The sequence below is a fragment of the Mirounga angustirostris genome, unplaced genomic scaffold, assembly GCF_029215605.1.
Source record: "Mirounga angustirostris isolate CCGP_5_RB_7025 unplaced genomic scaffold, mMirAng1.0.hap1 SCAF_17, whole genome shotgun sequence".
Classification (NCBI taxonomy): Eukaryota; Metazoa; Chordata; class Mammalia; order Carnivora; family Phocidae; genus Mirounga; species Mirounga angustirostris.
The window spans coordinates 47,896,360-47,918,102 of NW_026991725.1; the positions used below are offsets into that span (position 1 = coordinate 47,896,360).

At 52.2% G+C, this 21,743-nt stretch overlaps 2 protein-coding genes and 5 non-coding genes across 8 annotated transcripts; 4 read left to right on the plus strand and 3 right to left on the minus strand.

The window, feature by feature from the left end:
• Positions 1-1,404: 1,404 nt before the first annotated feature.
• On the minus strand, positions 1,405-4,181 carry TMEM107 (transmembrane protein 107). 2 transcript variants are annotated; one of them, XM_045889911.3, is made up of 5 exons: positions 4,049-4,181; positions 3,797-3,864; positions 3,593-3,693; positions 2,499-2,595; positions 1,405-2,241 (listed from the first exon to the last, which is right to left on the minus strand). In XM_045889911.3, the coding sequence occupies exons 1-5, from the start codon at positions 4,133-4,135 to the stop codon at positions 2,172-2,174; spliced, it is 423 nt and encodes a 140-aa protein (XP_045745867.1). In that variant the 5' UTR covers positions 4,136-4,181; the 3' UTR covers positions 1,405-2,171. The 2 variants fall into 2 exon arrangements, with proteins under 2 accessions (XP_045745867.1, XP_064439578.1); XM_064583508.1 differs by lacking the exon at positions 2,499-2,595 and having other exon boundaries at positions 3,520-3,693.
• Positions 1,405-15,115, minus strand: BORCS6 (BLOC-1 related complex subunit 6). The gene is made up of 2 exons (XM_064583507.1): positions 4,049-15,115; positions 1,405-2,241 (listed from the first exon to the last, which is right to left on the minus strand). Exon 1 carries the CDS (start codon positions 15,014-15,016, stop codon positions 13,946-13,948), a length of 1,071 nt encoding a protein of 356 aa, XP_064439577.1. The 5' UTR covers positions 15,017-15,115; the 3' UTR covers positions 1,405-2,241; positions 4,049-13,945.
• LOC123854800 (U8 small nucleolar RNA) lies at positions 1,422-1,557 on the minus strand. The gene has a single exon (XR_006793359.1). It is a non-coding gene; the product is annotated as a U8 small nucleolar RNA (small nucleolar RNA).
• Positions 11,208-11,279, plus strand: TRNAW-CCA (transfer RNA tryptophan (anticodon CCA)). Its single transcript has one exon. It is a non-coding gene; the product is annotated as a tRNA-Trp (tRNA).
• Positions 11,694-11,775, plus strand: TRNAS-GCU (transfer RNA serine (anticodon GCU)). The gene has a single exon. It is a non-coding gene; the product is annotated as a tRNA-Ser (tRNA).
• On the plus strand, positions 12,029-12,102 carry TRNAT-AGU (transfer RNA threonine (anticodon AGU)). Its single transcript has one exon. It is a non-coding gene; the product is annotated as a tRNA-Thr (tRNA).
• TRNAI-AAU (transfer RNA isoleucine (anticodon AAU)) lies at positions 12,483-12,556 on the plus strand. Its single transcript has one exon. It is a non-coding gene; the product is annotated as a tRNA-Ile (tRNA).
• Positions 15,116-21,743: the final 6,628 nt, after the last annotated feature.

Sequence of the window (21,743 nt, forward strand, 5' to 3'; positions counted from 1 at the left end):
TATCTACACGAGTTGGGAAGAGAAACACAAGTAGTAGCCAATCCTTCTATAGCACTTCCACCATACAGGTACAATAAATGTAAATAAGCTCGAGAGCAGGTAACAGTAAAACGTAGAAAATAGGAACCTGAAACGAATGGAACATGTGTGTCAACTGTACTCAATAAAAATAAAATTCCTACAAACTAAAAAAAGCAGCAGAAAAAAATAATCAGGAAGTAATGAGCTTTGAGTATTACCTGTTTTTTTTTTTTAATTTTATTTAAATGCGTATTACCTCTGTTTCTAAATACAATTTATTTGTGAGTTTACATAATTTCTGATAAGAGCTGTGGTGCAAGAGCTCAGCATGCTTCCGAAAGACAAAGTCGGCTTTCCCCGGTCATCGCAGCACACCAGTGGGTGCGGGTGACAGCCGGGCTGCAGCGGGAGGTGGCCTCCCTGAGCAGCCTGTAAGCGCGGCCGGCAGTGTCCACCGTCCTCGGCTTCGGCAATCCGCCCCCACCTCTGCTCCAGCCACGCTCGGGACCTCAGCCCCCCCCGGGCAAAGTAGCCTCCACTCCCGAGCCTCCGCAGTCCTCCCCTGGGGCACTTCCCACGACGTGCTAGTCCGGTACCCGGGCGCAGGGGAAGTGTTTCTCGTCTTCACGAGCCGCAGAATCCGCCACGGCTGAGGCTGAGCGTGGATCCCAGTCACCACGACTCCCTCAGGAGCCACCGCCGTGCTCAGTAAGCACCTACTGCACACACGCCCAGGACGAAGGGCTGGGGGGACAGGCGTGTAGGGAAGGGGTCTGGGCGCGCGAGACACCACCTTGGATGCCTTCTGCAAACTTAGGAAGGCCTGGGCTCCACTATCTAGGGCTGAAAAATACAGAGAACCTTCCCGCACATAGCTGAACCTTCGCGAGGAAATCGGGCTTTGAAAACACTCCTCCTGGGACAGGGCAGCCCCCCAGACGGCGGGCGCGCCTGCACCACGCCCGACAGCGCATTTCGGTAACTTCTTCCGTGGGCGTGCAGGCAGAGCTCCGGGGTTCTCACCAGACCCCCGACCCCCGAAGCTGTACCCCGGCTTCTGAGCAGGTGGCCCTTCCTGCTGCGGACGAAAAGGTCGTGACACCAAGCACGGAAAGACATGAACAGGGACTTGACACACATCGCTTCTCTACACTTAACCGAGACGGGCGTGCGGGGAGGCGCGGGGCTCGCAAACGGCGGAAACCTGACACCCGCCCGGAAGAATGTTTTCGGATGTACATCCCGGGCACGTGCCAAAGTTGCCTTAAAAAGCCGTGCCAAGATATACAACTGGTCACCAGCACCCTCCCCCAACACAACACCTAAACCCGGCTACCCACTACTCGGCCATCAGAATCTACCCGTTTTCACACACGCAAAAAGCCAGATCGTCAGGCAGAATCAGACAGGAGCGACCGGGGTGTTGCAAATCCCAGCCACACAGAGACGCTAATCACGCATCATCCGAACTCCAATCATCATGTTCCGATCTGCCCTCCCGAAGGAGGAACAGGTAAGGATTATCCCACCTGACGATAAACGCAAAGCTCTGCGTATTCCTTACTCAAGGCGAAGGATGCCGCTTTCGTCTAGGGTGAGTAAATAACGCGCTAGCCCCAGCACCTGAAGCTATCGAGGGTCTTCCATTCTATTGCCACATGTATGTACAGATATTAAAAAACATTTCCCCCCCCATTTGGCTGCCAAAAAAAAGATAAACTAATCCCTCCCAGAATGCCCCACTCACGAGCTTGGCACCCTGACGGCAGACAGCTCTTGTTATTTACATATCCCCGCCTACTTCCTTCCGCCAGACGCTACCGTAATGACCAAAATAAAAGCGAAACCTAGGATCTTACAGTCGGCAAGGCTGGAAAACAGCCTTCCGTTTCTTTAGTAGTTTGTCCACCCCAATTCTCCCCTAAACGTTTCGCAAGTCTTGATCTTACTCTAAAATATATTTTATCACAAAGCACTAAATAAAACGCTGATCATCCCAGACTCGCGTGATAATTACCCTAACAGGAACACTGACGTCGTCCACCAAATGCAGTAAGAGGGAGGACTGAAGACAGCCTTTCTTGTTCCGGAAATGGTGAGTGGTCCCTCGATCCTCCAACCTTCAATCCTATGCTCCCATCATGAAGGTATCAGAAAGGTTTCTTTTTCAGCCCAAAGACGCTGACGAATAATGCCATTTCGGTGATAGCTGGGAGGGCACTGTGGACAGTAGGTGGAGAGTTCAAGGATCCTTCCACAAAAACAAAACAAAACAAAAACAAACCCAAATCCCCAAACCAGAGACTCCACCCCAAAAGTGTAGGAGAGGGGGATTTCAAGAGATTATGCTGAGAGGCATGTTGAGTGGTTCTGCTATATCCTACAGGGAGGATATCCTGGATATCCCCTGGGTGGGGGGAACCTTCAGATTGAATAAACCTTCCTCCCCCATCCCCAAACATTGGATGCTACCGTACCTGCAGAAAACAAAAATGTACCAGTACGTGGTGCACTCCCAACGCTCGAATATGAAAAAGGACAGGGATACAGATGCCGTACAGTGAGCCCCAATGGCTTGGGAATGCACCAGAGTCAAGGAAAGCCTTTGGTTCAGTTAGGTAGTGATAAGCCAGAAAAGGCCGTTGCTGGGACAGGCGTCTGCACTCAGGTTCACCCCTTGCTCCCTCACCATGCTGCAAAGGACAGAGCCCGCAAGCCCTGACTTCTCTGAGCTTTAGGACAGCCATGTGAGTAGAGACCAGACAGAGCTGGGCCAGATAGCCAGATAGCCGGTATCTAGGGGCCAGCCTGGACCCTTCAGGTCGAGGAGTAGGCTCCCCTTCTACCCCAGGAACACAAGAAGGCTCACAGTGACTTGATACACTGCTGGAATCGCCATGCAGCGCCCCGGTCCTCCCAGTCTACAATTCAAGTGTCAAGGGCCTTCCCTGATCCATCTTCCTCATTTCTGTCTTTCTTATTTATTTATTTATTTATTTATTTATTTATTTATTTATTTTGCTGTCTCTTCTGAGTTTCCATCGTACTTCTTCATATCTTTACATGCTCACACTGAGTTACAGATGTCTGTCTGAATATCTGCCTCTTCCTCAAGGTGGAAAACTGTGTTTTACTCCCATTAGGGATCTCCAGTGCCTGGTGCATGGCGGGAGCTTAACAAACGGTTGAAGATCGTATTAAAACTTCCACATTGCCTAAGAAGATCTATCAACTGGATGGGCGCCTGGGTGGCTCAGTCGTTGAGCGTCTGCCTTCGGCTCAGGTCATGATCCCAGCGTCCTGGGATCGAGTCCCACATCGGGCTCCCTGCTCAGCGGGAAGCCCGCTTCTCCCTCTCCCACTCCCCCTGCTTGTGTTCCTGCTCTCGCTGTCTCTGTCAAATAAATAAATAAAATCTTTAAAAAAAAAAAAAAAGAAGAAGAAGAAGAAGAAGATCTATCAACTGGAGAGGCTGTCTGCCCCCGCCAGAGCACACACCATCGTGCCAGAAAAGCCGAGTTAGGTGGCTGGAGGGAGTCGAAATGGAAACGGGCCGTGCGTAAAAGGATACAGATGAGGCTCTGGGTGCTGTTGAACATGGAAACTCCGGAGAAGAAACCCGCCAGCTCCACAGCAAAGAGGCCCAGGGTGACGGAGAGCGCGACCACCAGCCTGCAGAGAGCAAAGCGGCTGGCTCAGCCTCCTGGACTTCTTCAAAGACCCCTCCACTCCCGCTACTGCTGAATTCTGACCACCCTGCCCCCCAAGTGCTCACTGGATGTCCTGCTTCTCATACTCCTCCTGGGTGAACGTGAGAGGCAGGCAGGCCTGGATGTTGCTGTCCTGGGGAAGCAGGGCAGAGAGGAAGAAAGTGAAAGAGGGGCGGGCTGCGGGGCAGCACTGGGGTCAGAGGGGGATGGGAGGACCCGCCCCCGTAAGGTCGTGGGGAAGGGGCGCGGAGGGGCTGGGAGCACCCCTAAGGTGGGACTGGGGTGGGCGGCGGGAGGCGGGCGGCCGTGGGTCTTACCCGGGACCAGAACAAGGTGATGACGACCACCAGATGCGCCAGGAGCGTCAGGAAGCGAGAGGGCACGAGCCCCGAGATCCGGCCCATGGTCCCCCGGCGGCAGGGGTGCCGACTGCAGCGGAGGCCGCGCTCTGTGGGGCTGCAAGCTCAGGAAGGGCCGCTCTTGAGGTCTCGCCGGCTGGCAAGCAGAAATTCGACGGACGCCTCCCTCCCGCTCGCGCCGGCGCCGCCCAGTTGCCTTGGCAACCGCGTCAGCCGGCGCAGCGGCCGGATCTCGGAAACTCTCGCGAGGGCAGTCAAATCTCGAGCGGCGGCAGCCTGGGTCGGTGGCGCTAGTCGCGGGTCGGCCGCGAGGGGCGCCGTGCGGGCTCGGGGCAGGGACGCTCTCTCCCTCCTCCGCCTCCTCGTGGCTCCCCACTGCCCTGGGCCCGAGCGGACGCGGATGCCCCTGCCTTGTTCGGCGGTCACTTATTAGATGGTCACGGGGTCCCTGAGTATCCGAGGACCCCGGACCGGAACCTTCCTTGATTCTCTGACACCACCCCCGCCCCCCCGACCGAGTCCCCAGACGACTTTGCTCAGATTGGCGAGGGATCGCAGAGGGCAGAAAATGGCCAGCTCTCCCCGTGGATGAGAGGCGCGTTTGGGGAAGGGAGTGGGTGACCGGGCGGAAGAGCAGGGAGCCCTGCGCCCCGGGAGGCAAGGAGCTGGCGGCGACGCAGACTCAGCTCGGGTTTCCTTCTCTCTCCGAGTGTGGGCACCCGACTTGGCCCAGCTGCAGCCCAGGAACCTCTACGAGCGTCCTCACTGACCTTGGGCCCTCAGCTGGGATCCTTGCAGAAGGGAAAGTTCTCGCCGAGCTCCCTGCCCCCGGGTCAGGTCACAGCATCCCCGGGACCCCTCCCCCGACCCGGCCCATTTACCAGATCATCTCTCTTCCTCCTCTCCACCCCAGTGCTTTGAGGCCGGTCTAAGCCAAACACGCACGCCCAGGGGGGCATTTCTGATTTCTAAATCCATTCGACAAATACCCATTGACCAGCTAGCAAGTGCTGAGCTCTTGTTCTTGACAAGACAGAAGGCTCTACCTTCCTGGGGTTTGTATTCTAGTCAGGGAGACTGACATGGACAGCAAACATGCGAACAAATAATAAATTCGCAGGGTAAGAGGGTGCTGTAAATATATTTTTAAAAGGGAGACGCTAGAAGGACAGATCGAGGAAAGGCCCTTCGAAAAATGAGTCAATCATGGATCCATGATATTTCTCAAGTCAAATTTGTCACATTTCTGTGACAATTAAGTTAAGCGTCTACCTTCGGCTCAGGTCATGATCCCAGGGTCCTGGGATCGAGCCCCGCATCGGGCTCCCTGCTCCGCGGGAAGCCTGCTTCTCCCTCTCCCACTCCCCCTGCTTGTGTTCCCTCTCTTGCTGTCTCTCTCTCTCTGTCAAATAAATAAATAAAATCTTTATTTAAAAAAAAAAGATTTATTTATTTGAAGGGGGGAGGGCCAGACAGAGAGGGAGAGAATCTCAAGCCGACTCCGCTGAGCGTGGAGCCCGACAGGGGCCAGATCTCACAACCCAGAGATCATGACCCATGAGATCATGACAGGAGCTGAAACCAAGAGTCAGATGCTTAACCAACTGAGCCACCCAGGCGCCCCTTATATTTATTTTTTAAGTAAGCTCTACACCCAACCTGGGGCTTGAACTCCCGACCCCAGATCAAGAGTCACGTTTTCTATGGACTGAGCCAGCCAGGTGCCCCTCTCTGTATTATTTTTGCAACAACTTTTCGGTAAGCCAGATTATTTAAAATAAAAAGTTTTAAATGTTAACCCTTTCTAAGGTTTCCTTCTGGGTCTTCTATAATATCATTGAGACATTAAATTGCTTTATAAAAAGAAGGAATGATTTCTGGATTGGTGGTCCCTACTTGTTAAACTCCTATATATTGAAACTATGCAGTGACATTTTCCTATAAAACCACCTCTTTAGAGGGCAGTACAGCCTTAATCTCATAATGGAGACAATGTGGTCCCAAAACCCATAAAATAAAAAACGCAATCATTTAGACTTTTCAGAGGAATTATTTGTATAAAGAGTGAGATTCAGCCAAGTCTCTGTATTTTTTTACTCCAAAACTATTGGATGGTAATCAAATATTACCTGCACGGGTTTCTGAGCTCTCAGGTGTGTAGGGGAGGTTCTCTCTTTAACCGCTGAACCGTTTTAAAGTTCTGAAAATGTTTTCAAACCTCCCCCACCTCAGGAGGACAGGCAAAGTACAGTGGACCCCACTGCTTCTCTCCCTGGAGGTGACCCTCATCGGTATGAGACCCTCAAAACAAGTGACAGTGTTGACATCCTAAATACAATGAGAGGTGGGCTCCATGTGCTCTCCACCATGGAAAGCACAGCATAGTAAGCGCGAAAACATTCTGCGCACACAGATAAGATGCAAGGACTGAAGGGCCCCTCTGCATATAACTCATAAGACTTTGCTCCTGGGAACGGGAAGTCCAGGCCGTCAGAACCAACCTCCCCCAGTGACAGTTGATCAAGTGTGACTATTCACAGATGAAAGAAACACTGTCAGCCGTCAGAAGTGAGCAAAACCCAGGACCTGTTTTTGCAAGATTTTCCAAGGTCCCGGAACAGACAGAATGAAGAGAAGGAGTCAGCCAGCCGTGTGAAGATGTGGGGAAAGAACTTTCCAGACAGAGGCACAGCAAGGGCAAAGGTCCTTAGGTGGGAACGAGGCCAGTATGTTCATTGAACAGAAGGGAAGCTAGTATGTCTGAAGGCTAGTAACAGAAGGGGTAGAAGAGAAGAGGGTGCGGTGGGGTGGGGTGAGGTGGGCAGACACGGTGCATGGCCTTGCAGCCAGGGGGAGGGACCTGGTCAGGTCTGTATTCTAGAAGATGACTTTGGATGCAATGTGGAGAATCGATTTTGAGATGTTAAGTAGCAGGCTTGCAAAGAAGCTGTATAGTGATCCCAGGACAGACAGAATGAGATTGGACCAGGGGGGAATAAAGAAAGTGGAGCAAGTGTAAGGAATCAAGAGATCATTAAAAGATAAGAAGGTCTAAACATGGGGCTATGAGTGGGTGAGAAAAGGAAGGGGTCAAGGATGACAGATTGGGCTCCCACAGCTGGAAGTGTGGGGCATTCTGTTTATAATAGGCTTCCTGCCTAGGGAACCTACTAGATAGTAAGAACTGGGTAGTCACATTTCACATTATGAATTAATGAACAGTAAGCAGGCATTCAGGTCTGTCCTGTCACTCTCCATGATCTTGGTTCCCAGAAGCCTGCCCCACAGAGGTCACACAAAAGTGAGTGTTAGAGCCACCGTTTGGCCACAGAAGGTACTGCTGGTGACCTGGCACCTTCCCTAAGTGGAGTCCACAGCTCCAGGGCTGGAACCCACCTGTCCTAACATTTGATCTGGTCAGAAAAGCTCAGAGAAATGTTTTTTATCATGGAAAAATTCAAACATATCTAAAAATAAAGAAAATAGAAGGATGAACTCCTTCGAAGCCTGCCATTCTGCTCCAAAAATTACCAACATATTGCCAACCTTGTTGCAGCTAGATTCCCAGCTCCCTCCCAGCCCCACTAGGTTATTGCCAAGCAAATCCCAGGCATCACCAAATAGCTCAGACTGCCCAATATCCATCATATAGACATATGACGAAGTCCACATATTACACTTGGTTGATGTGTCTCTTAAATCTTTTTTTTTTTTTTTTTGTAAATCTTAGGTTCTTCTGCCTTGTCCTCCTTCCTTGCAATTTCTCTGATGAAGACACTGGCCGTTTGTGGACAGTGCTCTGGTCCTGTCATTTCACATGTTCCTCTATGTCCTGTGTTTCCTGTAAACTGGTTGCTAGATATAGGGGTTGATGAATCTCACATTCGATTTTCTGGTAAATAGACATCACAGGAGTTGGCCTGTATTTCTTATTCTATCACATCAGGAGGTGCATCCTGACTGCTTGTCTCTCTTTTTTCCGGTGTTAGATCTGAGCAGTGGATTCAGGTGTAGTCAGACTGAGGCAAGCATTATAAAGTTCCCGTCAGTTTTTCACCTACTGGTTTAATTGATCACGGCTGCCTAGCTTCATTATTTCAGGAGGAGTTGCAAAACAGGGATGTCTTAATTGCATCATTCCTTTCTGCATTTGTCACCTGTTATTCTTCTATAAATAAGAATGTGCCTTCATCCACCCATTTACCTTGAGATACAGGTCATATAGGAAAAGCTGGATACATGTGTGATTTCTTTTCCCCCATTTATTTACCAGTTTTCAGAATAATAAGCCAATTCCCTACCATCCTCCAAAAGGGACCAATTAGTTGTTTTTAGGATCATTGTGAACTGGTAGATTTAACATCTTTTGTGGGTTTTGTGGGGCAGCAGCTACTTGGCTTCAGGCCATTGTTTTGAGGAAGGAGATAGAAATCCAGTGTTGCCAGGTTTCTGGCAGTTTTGTTGTGGTTGTTGTTTTTTGGGGTTGTTTGTTTTGTTTTGTTTTTGTTTTTTTAAGAGAGGCCAGAAATCCAGATTCTTACTCCAGTTATAAATATTAGTATCCAACTTAACGGTGAAAAAAATGAAGAGGGAGAAAAAGACCCCTGATGACAACAGCATGCAACAGCCTCAGGTCACCAGCTTTCAGCCTCTGGATCAGCACTGTCCGAGAGAACTTTCTATGACGGAAATACGTCATATTGTCTCTGTCCAATGTGGTAGCCAGCTAGCTCCATGGGGCTAATAACACTTGGAATGTGGCTAGCGGGACTAAGGAACTGAATTCAGTTCACTAGTGGCTAACCATATTGAGCAATGCAGCTCTGGACAGAATAATCTATTGGTTTCTAAAACTTGGAAACTAGTGGGATAAATGGAGATTTAAACATCCGAGAATACTCTGGATGGTGACCCTGGACTGATAATTCCTCACACTTGCTACGGAATATTTCTGAGCCTAGAACTCAAGTCCACATTCCCTGGTACCATATTCACTGGCCCAACTTCCCCTTCTAGCAAAAATTTCCACCTCACCCCATGCTCTTCAGCTGCCCAGACATGTCTCCTTCTTCTATAAAGCAGGCTCTTGCCCACATAGTGCTTTTGCCAAATCCATCCATCCTTAATTTCGCAAATGTTTATTGAATACACACTATACTCCAGGTATTGTATGGGGTGCTAGGAATACATATTTCCTTCTCCTGAGTAACTTAGAGTGTGGTGAGGGAAACAGTTTAAAATAGTGCTTTAAGTGTTATCCTGGAGGAGACACATCACAGGTCTCCTCCCCCAGATGGGGCGGGAAGTAGGGAGGAGGGACCTTTTGAATTGAGTCTTGAAGGGTATGTTAAGGGTCATCCAGATAAAGAAGGACAGTGGCACAGAGACACTGGGGACTAAAATGTGTTTAAGGAACTATAAACGAGTCACCGTAGCTGTCACCTGGGAGGTGAGGTGGCGGTGGCTGAAGAGTCAGGCAAGGACCACATATTAATAACAACCGTAATAACTGGTTTATGACCAGTGAGGTTCTGAGCACTTTATCTTGGCAAATAAACTACTCACAGTGATCCATCACAGTCTTTACCATTTTCCGGATGGGGACATGGACAAGCAAGGAGGTTCAACAACGAGCTCAAATCACACAACCAATAAGTAGCAAAGCCTATATGTGAATATTGGCAACCTGCTTCCAGGGCCCACTTAATCAGTGCGTGGCCTTGGGGACCCGGCCAATAAGTTAGGACCTAATCTCGAAGGGGATGGGGCACTGGTTTTATGTTCGCATTTTAAAAAGATGATCCTCCTTGGCTATTCCGGAGGTAGAGACATCAGAGAGGAGTCTATTACAATAATCCAGCAAGAGAGGGTGGGGAATGAGAGCTAGCGGGAGATTTATGAAGGAAAATGGAATTGACAGGACTTAAGGACTGGGAATGGGGAGGGAGGGAGAGGGAGGAGTCAAGAGGAGACTGGCTGGGAGTGCAGAGGGAGTGGGAAGGAAGGATGACAGGGTCAACTGAAGGTGTCCAGCAGGTGCTGGGCGGCTGAATCCAGAGGTGGGAGCAGGCTTCAGGAGCCCTGGGCACACGGGTGGCTGACTCCAGGGAAAGTGGTGACAGAGCTCTGCGGTTAAAGGACAGAAAAAGAGAGCGGGGAGCACGGATTGGGGGGAATAGGGGAAAGTCAGCAGACCAATGTCCTGACAACCAAGGGAGAGGGCTCTTAAAGATGTTGCCCTGAGTCAGTGAAAGTCACGTCGGAGAGACGGGGGGTTGGGGGGTGGGGGTGGGGTCATCTCCGTGGTCTCTGAGGACTTTGGGAGGCACTGTACCGAATGCACAGACATTTGACTTGGAAGGGAAGGAGGGAGACACAGCATGACCTCTTTTCTCATGTTGGCCTGTTGAACGGCTCGAGAGGCAAATGGGGGTCTCTGCTAGCTTCCGGTACCCCTCTCTGGAAGTTGCCAGCTCCATCTCACCTGGGGAGCTCTAAAACATGCTGACGTCTGTCGTGATCGAAATCAGAACAGTGGTTGCCTCTGGGAGGGGGCAGGGAAGAACTTTCTGGGGGGTGGAGGAAATGTCCTATACCTTGAATGCGCTGTGGGTTGCATTTGTAAAAATTTACCCAAACACACACTTCAGGTCTGTGTATGTCACTGCATGTAAATTATTCCCCAGAACCGTAACGAGCGACGAAATTACCCGCTGGGCTTTGAAATCAGGGTCTCCGAGCCGGGGGCGGGTGCCTGGGCAGGGAGGCCCCGCGGACGCCGGGAACGCGCAGCCGGGGGGAGACGCGTGGCTGCAGGAGCTGGGCTCGCGCCCCGCAGGTGCGGGGGGCTCGGGCAGCGCTCCCACACGCTCCCTCCGCCCGTCCCCGCCGGGCTGTGCGCTCCGGGGACCCCGGGGGACAGCCCGGGGCCAGGTGCTCGCGGGCAGGACTCCGGGGGCGGGGGCCCCGCGGGACGCACGAGGCGGGAGGGACCGCGCACCCCTCACGCCGCGGGAGCTTAGGAGCCGGGAAGGCCTCGGCTCTCAGCCTCGATCGCGGGGACCCCGGCCGGCCGCCAAGTGGCCATGGGGAGACCTGTCCAGCCCTCCGGCCGGCCGACCTCGTGGCGCAACGGTAGCGCGTCTGACTCCAGATCAGAAGGTTGCGTGTTCAAATCACGTCGGGGTCAGCTTTTTTTTCCCCCCCCCTCCCCCGCTACGGCTTCCGTCACTTTTATTTATTCCCCTCCCCGGCGTGTCCACCTACCCTCTAGCGCCCGCGCCCAAGTCGGAGCAGCGCCTCGCAGGGGCCGGACGGGGAGCGCCCCTGGCGCCACGTCCCGAGCCGCCCCGTCGGGGGAGCCCAGATCTCGCGGGCTGGTGGGCGCGGATCCGGGCCCCGCAAGCGCGGGCGAGGGGCAGGGCTCCGGAGGACTGGCGCGCAGGGCGGGTCGCTGGGCCCGGAGGGGAGAGGGTGGAGCGCGCGCGGGCGGGAAGGTCGCTCGGCGGCCGAGAGGAGCGCGCCGTGCGCCACGTGGGCGGGTCCGGCGGGCGGGAGGACGAGTTCAGGCCCCAGAGAGAAGAGCGGAAGCCGCCTCTCGGCGGACGAGGTGGCCGAGTGGTTAAGGCGATGGACTGCTAATCCATTGTGCTCTGCACGCGTGGGTTCGAATCCCATCCTCGTCGGCGTGCGGTTGTCGCAGCCGGGGTTCAGTTTTGTCATCTCCAAGCAAGAATTTCTCTTGTTCTCTCTCACCTGCCCCGGTTCCGTTTCCGCGTCACCCCGGTAGTCCGCGGTACCCCCCAGCCGTGGTTTTCGTCCCTTCTACTCCGTGTTCCAGGACGGCCACAGCTTGGTTACCAGGGGGCACCTAGGCATCCACTCACCTGCAGGAGAGCTGACCTGGCCAAGGAAGGAAGGCGCCGAACCTCTTCCGCCGGCGCCGTGGCTTAGTTGGTTAAAGCGCCTGTCTAGTAAACAGGAGATCCTGGGTTCGAATCCCAGCGGTGCCTCCGCGCTCTACTGCTTTTGCGAAGAGCCCCTGGGCATCCACAGATCCCTCACCGTCCCTCCCGGAATCTGCCGGGAGCCTTTGGGCGGCGCTTTCCATTCCTGGTGTTTCGTGGTTGCGTGAGCGGAAGCCGCGTGCTTGTTGCCAGGCTGGGGCTCCGTATTTGCGCCCTGCTGACCCATGCCGCCGAGCACCAGAGTAGCATCTGTACTTGCCCGGATGTTGCCTTGCTGTTACTTTCCGAGACGCTCCGGGATTCCGCCTGCATGTCGTTTTCGCGTCTCTCACAATGGTCCTGTCCATTTCCAATTTTTCCTGAAGATAGGACCGATCAGTAATGTAAATTCTATATAGTTCCAGACTGAGACGCCAGGCGTAGCTGGCCGGTTAGCTCAGTTGGTTAGAGCGTGGTGCTAATAACGCCAAGGTCGCGGGTTCGATCCCCGTACGGGCCAGAAGCGGTCTGCCTTTTTCTTAAACTTTGCACCGCTATAGTTGGTTACTGGGGAAGGTTTGTGGAGCAACATTTCCAATTCCAGAACTTTTCACACCCAGAATAGAAACATGTTGAAATTCAGTCCAAGATACTGTCTTGGGGGGGGAGGAGGAGGGAGGTTTAATAAAACTGGAGTTCCTTCTGTGATCTCTATTTATAACTCTCCCGGCCATAACGTGGGGCTCCTGGAACTTACTATGTGGACGGGAAGCTTGGAGACGATGCAACGAATATGACACTGATCGGCGGAGGGTGGGAAATGGGGTCGGGAATGGAGGTAACAAGCGTTTCCAGTCTTCCTCCTGAGTCAAGATGTCCAGTTCACCCAGCCCCTGCCTGTCCCCTTCCAGATCTGAGAACACAGTCCCTTCCTTTCGGTACCGGAACACCCTGCTTGTGTTTCTGCTTTTACTGGATCCCGGAGCCCAGATCTGTGCCTCTCACGTGCCCCACCTCCCGCGTCCGCCCCCCCCCCCATCGCAGTGCCGCCTGAGAGCAGGAACCATATACCCTTGCCCACGTCACCTGGGACTCCCGCCCGGCACCCAGCATCGGCCAAGAGAGCTCCACAAAAGAGGCTGACCCTCATCCCCGCTCCTTCAGCTCACCAATCCCTGGAACCCCACACAGACACACCTCAGCCTTAGCAGCAGCACTTTAATTCCACAAAAACTCAGAAAGCCAAAACTGATTAGAACACGCCACAACAGGTGGACTTCAAAACCAGCAACAATTCTGCCTGAACCCTGAGAGCAGTGAGACCCCTCCCACCTCACCCCCTCTACCATGCAATGCATTCCTTCTAGTTCCACCCCAGTTCTGGCTGGGGAAGGGGGGATGGTAGGGGGCCAGAGGGCAGAAGCAGGGGGTTATCCATCTGCAGGTGTGCATCCTTGTCTGCATGGCCTGTGGCCAAGGACCACTCAAGCTCCCACAGCCCCTGGCACCTGAGATGTGGCCAATGGAGTCAGGGTGGCCACAGTGGGGGCTGGAGCCTCTTCTGTTCTCCTTTCTTGACCGCCTATGGCAGTCACGTCTCCCAAGCCGAGACCTAAAGCCCTGGGTTCCCAGAGATGGTGTTCTCGCTGGAGAAGAGGGTTGAGAACAAGGTCGCTACAGATGGCCAACTTAACAGAAGCAGAGCATCATCCCCTCCCACCAGGAGAGGCTTCAGAACTTCCCCATATACACCTGAATAAGGCCCAGCGAGTGGTCGCAGGCCTGCGAAATGCGTCTGGAAGAGCCTCCAATACATAGGCCTCCCCTCAGCGGGCAGTTCCCACCAGGGCTCCTTGAAGAGTCCTTAGGATCCTGCTGGGCCCTGGCTTGGCCACTCCTGCCCTCCCGGTCACTTGCACAAGGCCTCCAGCACCTCCAGGGTGCGTCGGATATCCCGGACTTGGCGCGCCAGCCCCTGAACTGGCTGCAGAGCCCGCTCCAGCTCTTCACAGCGCGCCAGCAGGGTGTACATGCCCTTGATGCTCATGTCCACCGCTTCGCCTAGGGAGTCCACGGCGTCGCGGTAGGTCTGGATGCAGCCCACGCTCAGCGCGGTCAGCTCCTGCACCGCGCCACCCAGCCCGCGCAGCAGACGGTCCACCCTGCCGCCCAGCTCCCGACTCAGCCGCTCCAGGTCCCGCAGCACGTCGGGGTCGATGGGGGGGATGGCCGGAGTGGGCGCGGGCGCTGCACAGGGCCGCGCCGGGGCAGGGGGCGGGGGTTGAGGGGCGCCGCTCAGACGGATCTTGAGTTGCAGGTTGTTGGCCACGAAGTGGGTGAGGTCGCCATGGCGGCTCACCGTGCCCTCGAGCTCTAGGGGGCTGGAGATGGTGGCGCGGCGCCCGCCGCCCGCGCCAGGCTCGGCACCCCCTGCCGACCCGGCGCCGCCGCACGCCCCGCTCAGCCCGTCCAGGCTGCGGCTGTCCTGAAGGCGGCTGGAGAACGAGCGGCCAGCCCTGCCGGCCGCCGCCGCCTCCTCCTCCTCCTCGTCTTCCTCCCGCGGCTCAGCCTCCATCCCGCTGCCTCCCGGGCTCCCTCGACGGCAGCCCCTCTCGGATGCAGGCTCGTCCTCCGGCGGCTCAGGGTCCTGGCGCCCAGAGGACCCGTGCGGGTCGGGCTCGGGACCCGGCGCCCCCCGGAGGCTCCCCGGCGCGGACGGCGTCCCTCCGCGGCCCGGCTCGTAGTCCCGAGCCTCCCGCTCGGCCCGGTGGACGGCGCCGCGGCTCGAAGTCTTCGGGGACGCCGCGGGGTGGCGGCTCGCGCCCCCAACGTTCTCGGCCTCTTCCTGCCCGGACACCGGGAGGCCTGAGGGCGGCGCAGAGGGCGCTCGGCCCAGGCCGCCGCCGAAGATCGCGGCTTGCTGTTCCCCCAGAGCCAGAAGGTCCGCCTCGGGCCCAGGCCGCCCCCGGGACGACTCCATGCCGCAGTTTGGGGCAGGAACCGCGGAACTGATTCGCCCCGACTCGGGCGGCGTCGGCGGCGCCTTTAAGGGGCGTTGGTAGAGGCGCGCGATTGGCAGCCGGCTGACAATGGTCAGGACAGGAAGAACATTCTGATTGGTCGCGGTGACCAGGAAGTCCCGGAAGAAGAGCTGTTATTGAGCCGCCGAACCCACGTGAGAGCCGGCGGGGCGGGGCGAAGGAGGTGACAGCTGCCCTCGTCGCTCCGCCCCCTCAGGATGAGGCCGGGCAAGTCTTAAAGATCAAGGTCCTGAAATACCCGAGCCCTCCGGGGCGGGGCTCAGACTCCTTCCACCCACAATTGTCACGTCCACAGTTGTTGCTTAGCAAACACACCCAGTGGGCACCAGAGATGCGGCTCCTAGAGAGTTTGTGGGAATGAAAAGAGTCTCTCCTGCTTGGACCATCGGGATTGAACCACGCTTAGTCCATCGGGAGGGATGCAACCGGAATCCCCAGCAGAGCACGAATGGTCGGGTCCACCATCCTCGGCTCACCGACCTGCAGAACTGTCCTGAGCGACTCACGATGGACAACCAAGCAGGCTTAAGGGCTTTCCTGTGCTTTTGCCACTCTGTCCTCTGTCTCCGGCCCCCTCCACGTTGGAGAATCTCTCCGCTTGGAGGATGGTGTGTGATTTTGCCACGAGGTAAAATATTCAATAAACGAATGGCTCTGCACGGAGATCGGAGCCCCGCTACCATTCTTCTGATCCCAACTCTTCCTTGTCTTCCCTTCGTTGGTCTCGCGGAAGCCACAGTGCTGGCCCCCTCGCTGTTCTTCTGCCTCAGGGATAGACACTTGCTCTTCCTTTTTTTTTTTAAGGCTGAGTCTACCAAGGAAAATTTCAACTTCAGTTCCTTACTTACTCAAATACCACCTCTTCAGTGCAGCCTCCCCTGATAACCTGTTTAAAATTGGATCCGCTTTCCCCAGCAATCCCCGATTTCCCTTCCCTTCCTTTTGTGCGTGGCATATACTATATACTTGCTTACTTGCTCATGTAAGCTCCTTGAGGGTAAGGGTTTTTTGTAGGGCTTTTTTTTTGGTCTGTTTTGATCCGTATCCGCAGTGTTTAGGGTGCCTAGCCTATAGTAGGCGCTGTGTAAATATGTATTAAATGACCACAAACCACTGATTTCCTCTTTGTGACTTGAACACATTCAAGATGTGTTTCTGTCACTTGTACCCAGAGTCCTGACTAATAAACCATGAGGTCCCCCCTCTCTGGGGCTGAACCCCCCCAACCCCGTCTTCCCTTTACCCCTCAGCAGGCAGACACTCTTTATTCAGCAAGTGATAGAAAACACAAGTTGGACCAACACCAACGTTAAAGCAAGGACACTGCATTGTGTCATGCGATAATGGTCTCAAGACGAGAGAGTGTGCTCAGAGAAGCTTGGGTCCAGTGCTCTAGGACTGTCACAAAGGACCTGGTTTCTGTCTGCGGGGGCAGCGTTATCCCAAGTGCGCTTCCTCATGGGGGCAAAATGGCTACTCTTTGTCATTCTTCCGGGGGTTGTATTCGTCTCCTTGGGCTGCTATGACAAAACACCATAAACTGGGTGTCTTAAACAACAGACATTTATGTCTCACACTTCTAGAGTCTGGGAAGCCCAAGATGCCAGCTGATGTGGTGGTCCCTGGTGAGACCCCTCTTCCTGTCTTCTCCATGTGCCCTCACATGGTGAAGAGAGAAAGCTAGCTCTCAGCCTCTTCTTAGAAGGGACTAAATCCTATCGTAAGGACCCCACCCTCATGACCTTGTCTAAACCTAATTACCTCCAAAGGCCTCACCTCCAGATACCATCACACTGGGGACTAATGCGTCAATAGACGACTTTCGGAAGGACAAGCACCCTCAGTCCATAACGGGGGTCATTCGTCATCCTTTTTGGTCTCCTGAGATCAGACTCAATATCTAAGGACACTCCCACGTCATCAGGAAGCTGAAATATCAAGCAGCCCCTCTCCCAGCTTCCCAGGCACACAGCTCCAGCTCTACCATGGAGCCCTCCTGCAGTGGAATTTTCCCTGGCTGGGCCGACTCCACGCCTGGTCCTTCTAGAGATTCCTGGTGCTCCTCCAGAGGCTGTGAATCACCTAGGATGCTCATAATAAAGTCCACTTATGCTTAAATGAGCCCAAATTATTCTGTTTCATGCAACCAGAACCCCTGAATGATATGCTCCCACACCTTCCAGAAGGGGAGAAAGGAATCGCTTCCACCAAAGGCCCAGTTAATTTCCCTTTACATCTTATTGGCCTAAACTGGTTCAATGTACAATTTAGTCACATTGGCCAGAGTAATACCATGTCTGACTGACTTAGGACTGAGTATCCAGGGACGACTGGATGGCTCAGGCAAGCGGCTGCCTTTGGCTCAGGTATTGATCTCAGGGTCCTGGGATCTCCGGCGTGGGCGGGGCTCCCTGCTTGGTGGGGAGTCTGCTTCTCACTCTTCCTCTGCCCCTCCGCCCACTTGTGCCCACTCACTCACTCTCTCTCTCAAATAAATAAATAAAATCATAAAAGAAAAAAAAAAAGGACTGAGTATCCAGAAGCAATCACTCTGGCAAGGTGATGAGAATCAACTTATTAGGTTAAAACAATTATGCTCCTCCTGGAGCTAGGGGTGGGTCAGTCCCCTCCAAACCCCAGTAGCTGCAACTCAGTGGCAGAGGGGGCAGGGGCTGTGGGGGAGCAACCACAGTGTGTCCTATGTTAGGGGTCAGCCAAGTATGGCCCATGGGCCAGATCCAGCTCACTACCGCTTTTATACGGCTTGTGAGCTGAGAATGGTTTTTACAGGTTTAAATGGTTGAAAAAGAAAGGATATGAAAATTCATATAATGATGTGAAATTTAAGTTTCAGTGTCCATAAGTTTTTTTGGAATACGGCCATGTCCATGCATCGATGAACTGTCTCTGGTCACTTTCGTGCTGCGATGACAAAGCTGAGTAGTTTCAATAGAAGCCAGATGGCCTGTAGAGACTTCAGGATTTACTTCCCGGATTTTCCCGGATAGTTTGCTACGTTGTTCACTCCAGGCTGCTGGAAGTGGGAGCCTACCCCAGGATGGGCTCATTACTCCTGTTTGCCTATCGCTGTCAGCGGCCGTGGGTCACTGCTGTGGTCTGACGTGATATTTTCATGCATATGCACACTCTGTTCATGAGACTTTGGAATACTCTTTTTAGAACTTTGTAAGAGCAGATTTGGGTCAAAGAGGTTTGTACTACCCAGTAGTAGGGAGATAGAGGAGGATGAGTTTTGCCGCAATCGGACAAATATCTTTCTATATTTATTTATTTAAACACATGTGTTTATATTTTATTTTTTTAGAGAGAGAGAGTGCAAGCAGGGGTTTAGGGAGGAGGGGTAGAGGGAGAGAGAGAGAACCCCAAGCAGTCTCCATGCCCAGTAAGGAGCCTGACATGGGGCTCGATCTCCCAACCCTGAGATCATGACCTGAGCCAAAATCAAGAGTCAGTCTCCTGTCCAACTGAGTCAACCAGGTGTTTTTAAAGGCCCATGTTTTCCCCACTACTCCATGAATACACATATTTTTTTTTGTTGCAAATTATGCAATGCCTGTATATGGAAATTTGGTATATGAAGAAGATGGTGGTATTTGGGATCAATTTATATAAATGGTGCAAGTATAAGAGACCAGCGAGTTGGACCAAAACAAAAATGAAAAAAAAAAAAAGGTTTCATCCCTTACGTTAAAAAAAATAATTTTGATTACATTTTAATTTTTTATTATTTTTTTAAGATTTTATATATTTATTTGACAGAGAGAGAGACAGCAAGAGAGGGAACACAAGCAGGGGGAGTGGGAGAGGGAGAAGCAGGCTTCCCACTGAGCAGGGAGCCCGATGCGGGGCTCGATCCCAGGACCCTGGGATCATGACCTGAGCAGAAGGCAGACACTTAACGGAGTGAACCACCCAGGCGCCCCTTGATCACATTTTTAAATGAAAAACAGACAATTATGAAAGAAAACAGAAGTGCATGTTTTGTTGGTTTGTTTGTTTTATAAGCTTGGGGTGACGAAGGCTTCTTAAAGTAAGACCCAAAATCAGATAAAACTATGTTAAATGACAAATTGCAGAGAGGGAAAGAAAATATTGGCCCAGTATATGACAAACCATTAGTATCCCTTGATCTTACTCGTAAATCTGCCACAGATGGCCAAGGACTCCAGGGTCGGTAAATTCAGTAGTTCAACAAAATCACCAGAGACCCTGGTTCTTTCCATCTTTACGCTCTACCAATCACGCTCAATCTGCCAATCTGTCTTAAAAAAAAAAAAAAAAAAGAAACCATGTAAAAAAAAAATAATGAAATCATGTGTATGTAGTTGTATTCATTAAGATAAGCACACTAATCAAAAGCGATACCACATTTACAGCAACTGCAAATACAAAGATAGTGCTCTGAATTCTGTTTCTTTTTTTTTAATTTTTTAAATAGATTTTTATTTATTTATTTGTCAGAGAGAGATACAGCGAGAGAGAGAACACAAGCAGGGGGAGTGGGAGACGGAGGAGCAGGCTCTGCGCTGAGTAGGGCTTAATCCCAGGACTCTGGGATCATGACCTGAGCCAAAGGCAGACACTTAACGACTGAACCACCCAGGCACCCTGAATTCTGTGTTTCTTTTTTTTTTTTTTTTTAAGATTTTATTTACTTATTTGACAGAGAGAGAGACAGCGAGAGAGGGAGTACAAGCAGGGGGAGTGGGAGAGGGAGAAGCAGGCCTCCCACTGAGCAGGGAGCCAGATGCGGGGCTCGATCCCAGGACCCTGGGATCATGACCTGAGCCAAAGGCAGACGCCCAACGACTGAGCCACCCAGGTGCCCCAATTCTGTGTTTCATCGAGCATCAAAAACCACCCATCTTTTTTTAAAAAAAAGATTTATTTATTTGTTATTTTACAGAGCGAGAGAGCATGAGCGCATGAGCAGGGCAAGGGGCAGAGGGAGAAGGAGAGAGAATCTCCCGTCGGAGCACAGAGCCCCACACGGGGCTCCATCCCAGGACCCTGAGATCATGACTCAAGCCGAAATCAAAAGTCTGATGCTGAACCAACTGAGCCACCCAGGCGACCCGAACCACCAATCTTTTTGTCCTTCTCTTGTACTTTATTCTGTATCCACATTCTCTGCCTCTGATTGGACCCCTGGATTTTATTCCATTTTTCTTTCTTTTTTTTAAAGATTTTATTTTATTTATTTGAGACAGAGAGAATGAGAGACAGAGAGCATGAGAGGGAAGAGGGCAGAGGGAGAAGCAGACTCCCCGCCGAGCAGGGAGCCCGATGCGGGACTCGATCCCGGGACTCCAGGATCATGACCTGAGCCGAAGGCAGTCGCTTAACCGACTGAGCCACCCAGGCGCCCCTTATTCCATTTTTCTTTGTGACGTTCTCCGCAGATATATATCATTGGCGGCTGCTTTGGGGGCTGAACATCCTTTTGGGGGTCCACTGACAATCCCTCCAAATCCCAACCAGCCAATTCCTTACCCAGGGAACCCAGAGAAAACTTCTCACTCTGCGCTTTGGAACAGATTACTGACAATCTGTCTTGACTTCCGCCGTCCCCGTGGGCACAGAATGTCTGCGGCACATCCAGCCATCTCAGGAACCAGCTTCATGTGGCATGAGCGATCAGTAGGTCGGTCAGTGAGATCGATACCACCCCGTTGTGTTTCAAGTCATGAGGAGACAGTATGTGAAGCTAGCAGGGCTCTTCTGACTATTAGACTCGTTCATTCCCACGATCAGCACAAAATATATGTCTAGTAAGAAAGACTCCTGCCACAGACCAGACCAGACCAGAGAGGATTTGTAAAGCTGCAAAGCTCGGTAGGTATAGAGACCGTGGGGGGAACCTAGCTTCCTTCAGGGGGCTACTCCACCCTCTCTCCTTTCAACCTATTTCACGTTTAGAAAGCGATTTCCTCGAGATTACAGCCCATGTGTGGGAATTTGTCTCCTGGTTGGGAATTCCATTTTCTATTCCTTTGGAAAACCCACAGTCAAGCTCCTAGGTCCTGTCTGTCTTCCTTCTTTTAGCCATTCTAGTAAGCGTGTGCTAATGTCTCAGCATGGTTTTAATTTGCGTTCCCTGATAACTAACAATGTTGAGTATCTTTTCACGTGCTTATTTGCCATCTATATATGTTCTTTGAGGAATGCATCCCCACTTTTCTATTATTTTCTGTTTTACATATCTTGCAAACTACTTTAAATCCTTTCTAGAATAAGACTATTTATAGCTATTTATAAATATTCATTTATAATATATATTATATGAAGATGTGATATATACATCTTCTTTATCCGTTCATCCATCGATGGACACTTGGTTGCTTCCTCATCTTGGCTATTGTAAATAACGCTGCAACAAATATAGGGGTGCATATATATTTTCAAGTTACTCTTTTTGTTTTCGTTGGATAAATACCCAGAAATGGGATCACTGGATCCTATGGTAGTTCTATCTTTCCGTTTTTGGGGTACTCTCCATGCCGCTTTCCATAGTGCCTGCACCAACGTACATTCCCACCAACAGTGCACCAGGGTTCCTTCCTCTTACTCCACATCCTCACCAATGCCTTTTTTTTTTTTTAAGATTTTATTTATTTATTTGACAGAGAGAGAGAACACAAGTAG

Bases quoted from the DNA above. Each gene is read 5' to 3' on its own strand.
- TMEM107 (XM_045889911.3), bottom strand. From the start codon at position 4,135: ATGGGCCGGATCTCGGGGCTCGTGCCCTCTCGCTTCCTGACGCTCCTG. The intron at 3,865-4,048 runs GTAAGACCCACG...CTGCTTCCCCAG, and splicing joins TCACCTTGTTCTGGTCCCGG to GACAGCAACATCCAGGCCTG. The intron at 2,242-2,498 runs GTACGGTAGCAT...TACTGTCCACAG, and splicing joins TACATTTTTGTTTTCTGCAG to TGCCCTCCCAGCTATCACCG.
- BORCS6 (XM_064583507.1), bottom strand. From the start codon at position 15,016: ATGGAGTCGTCCCGGGGGCGGCCTGGGCCCGAGGCGGACCTTCTGGCT.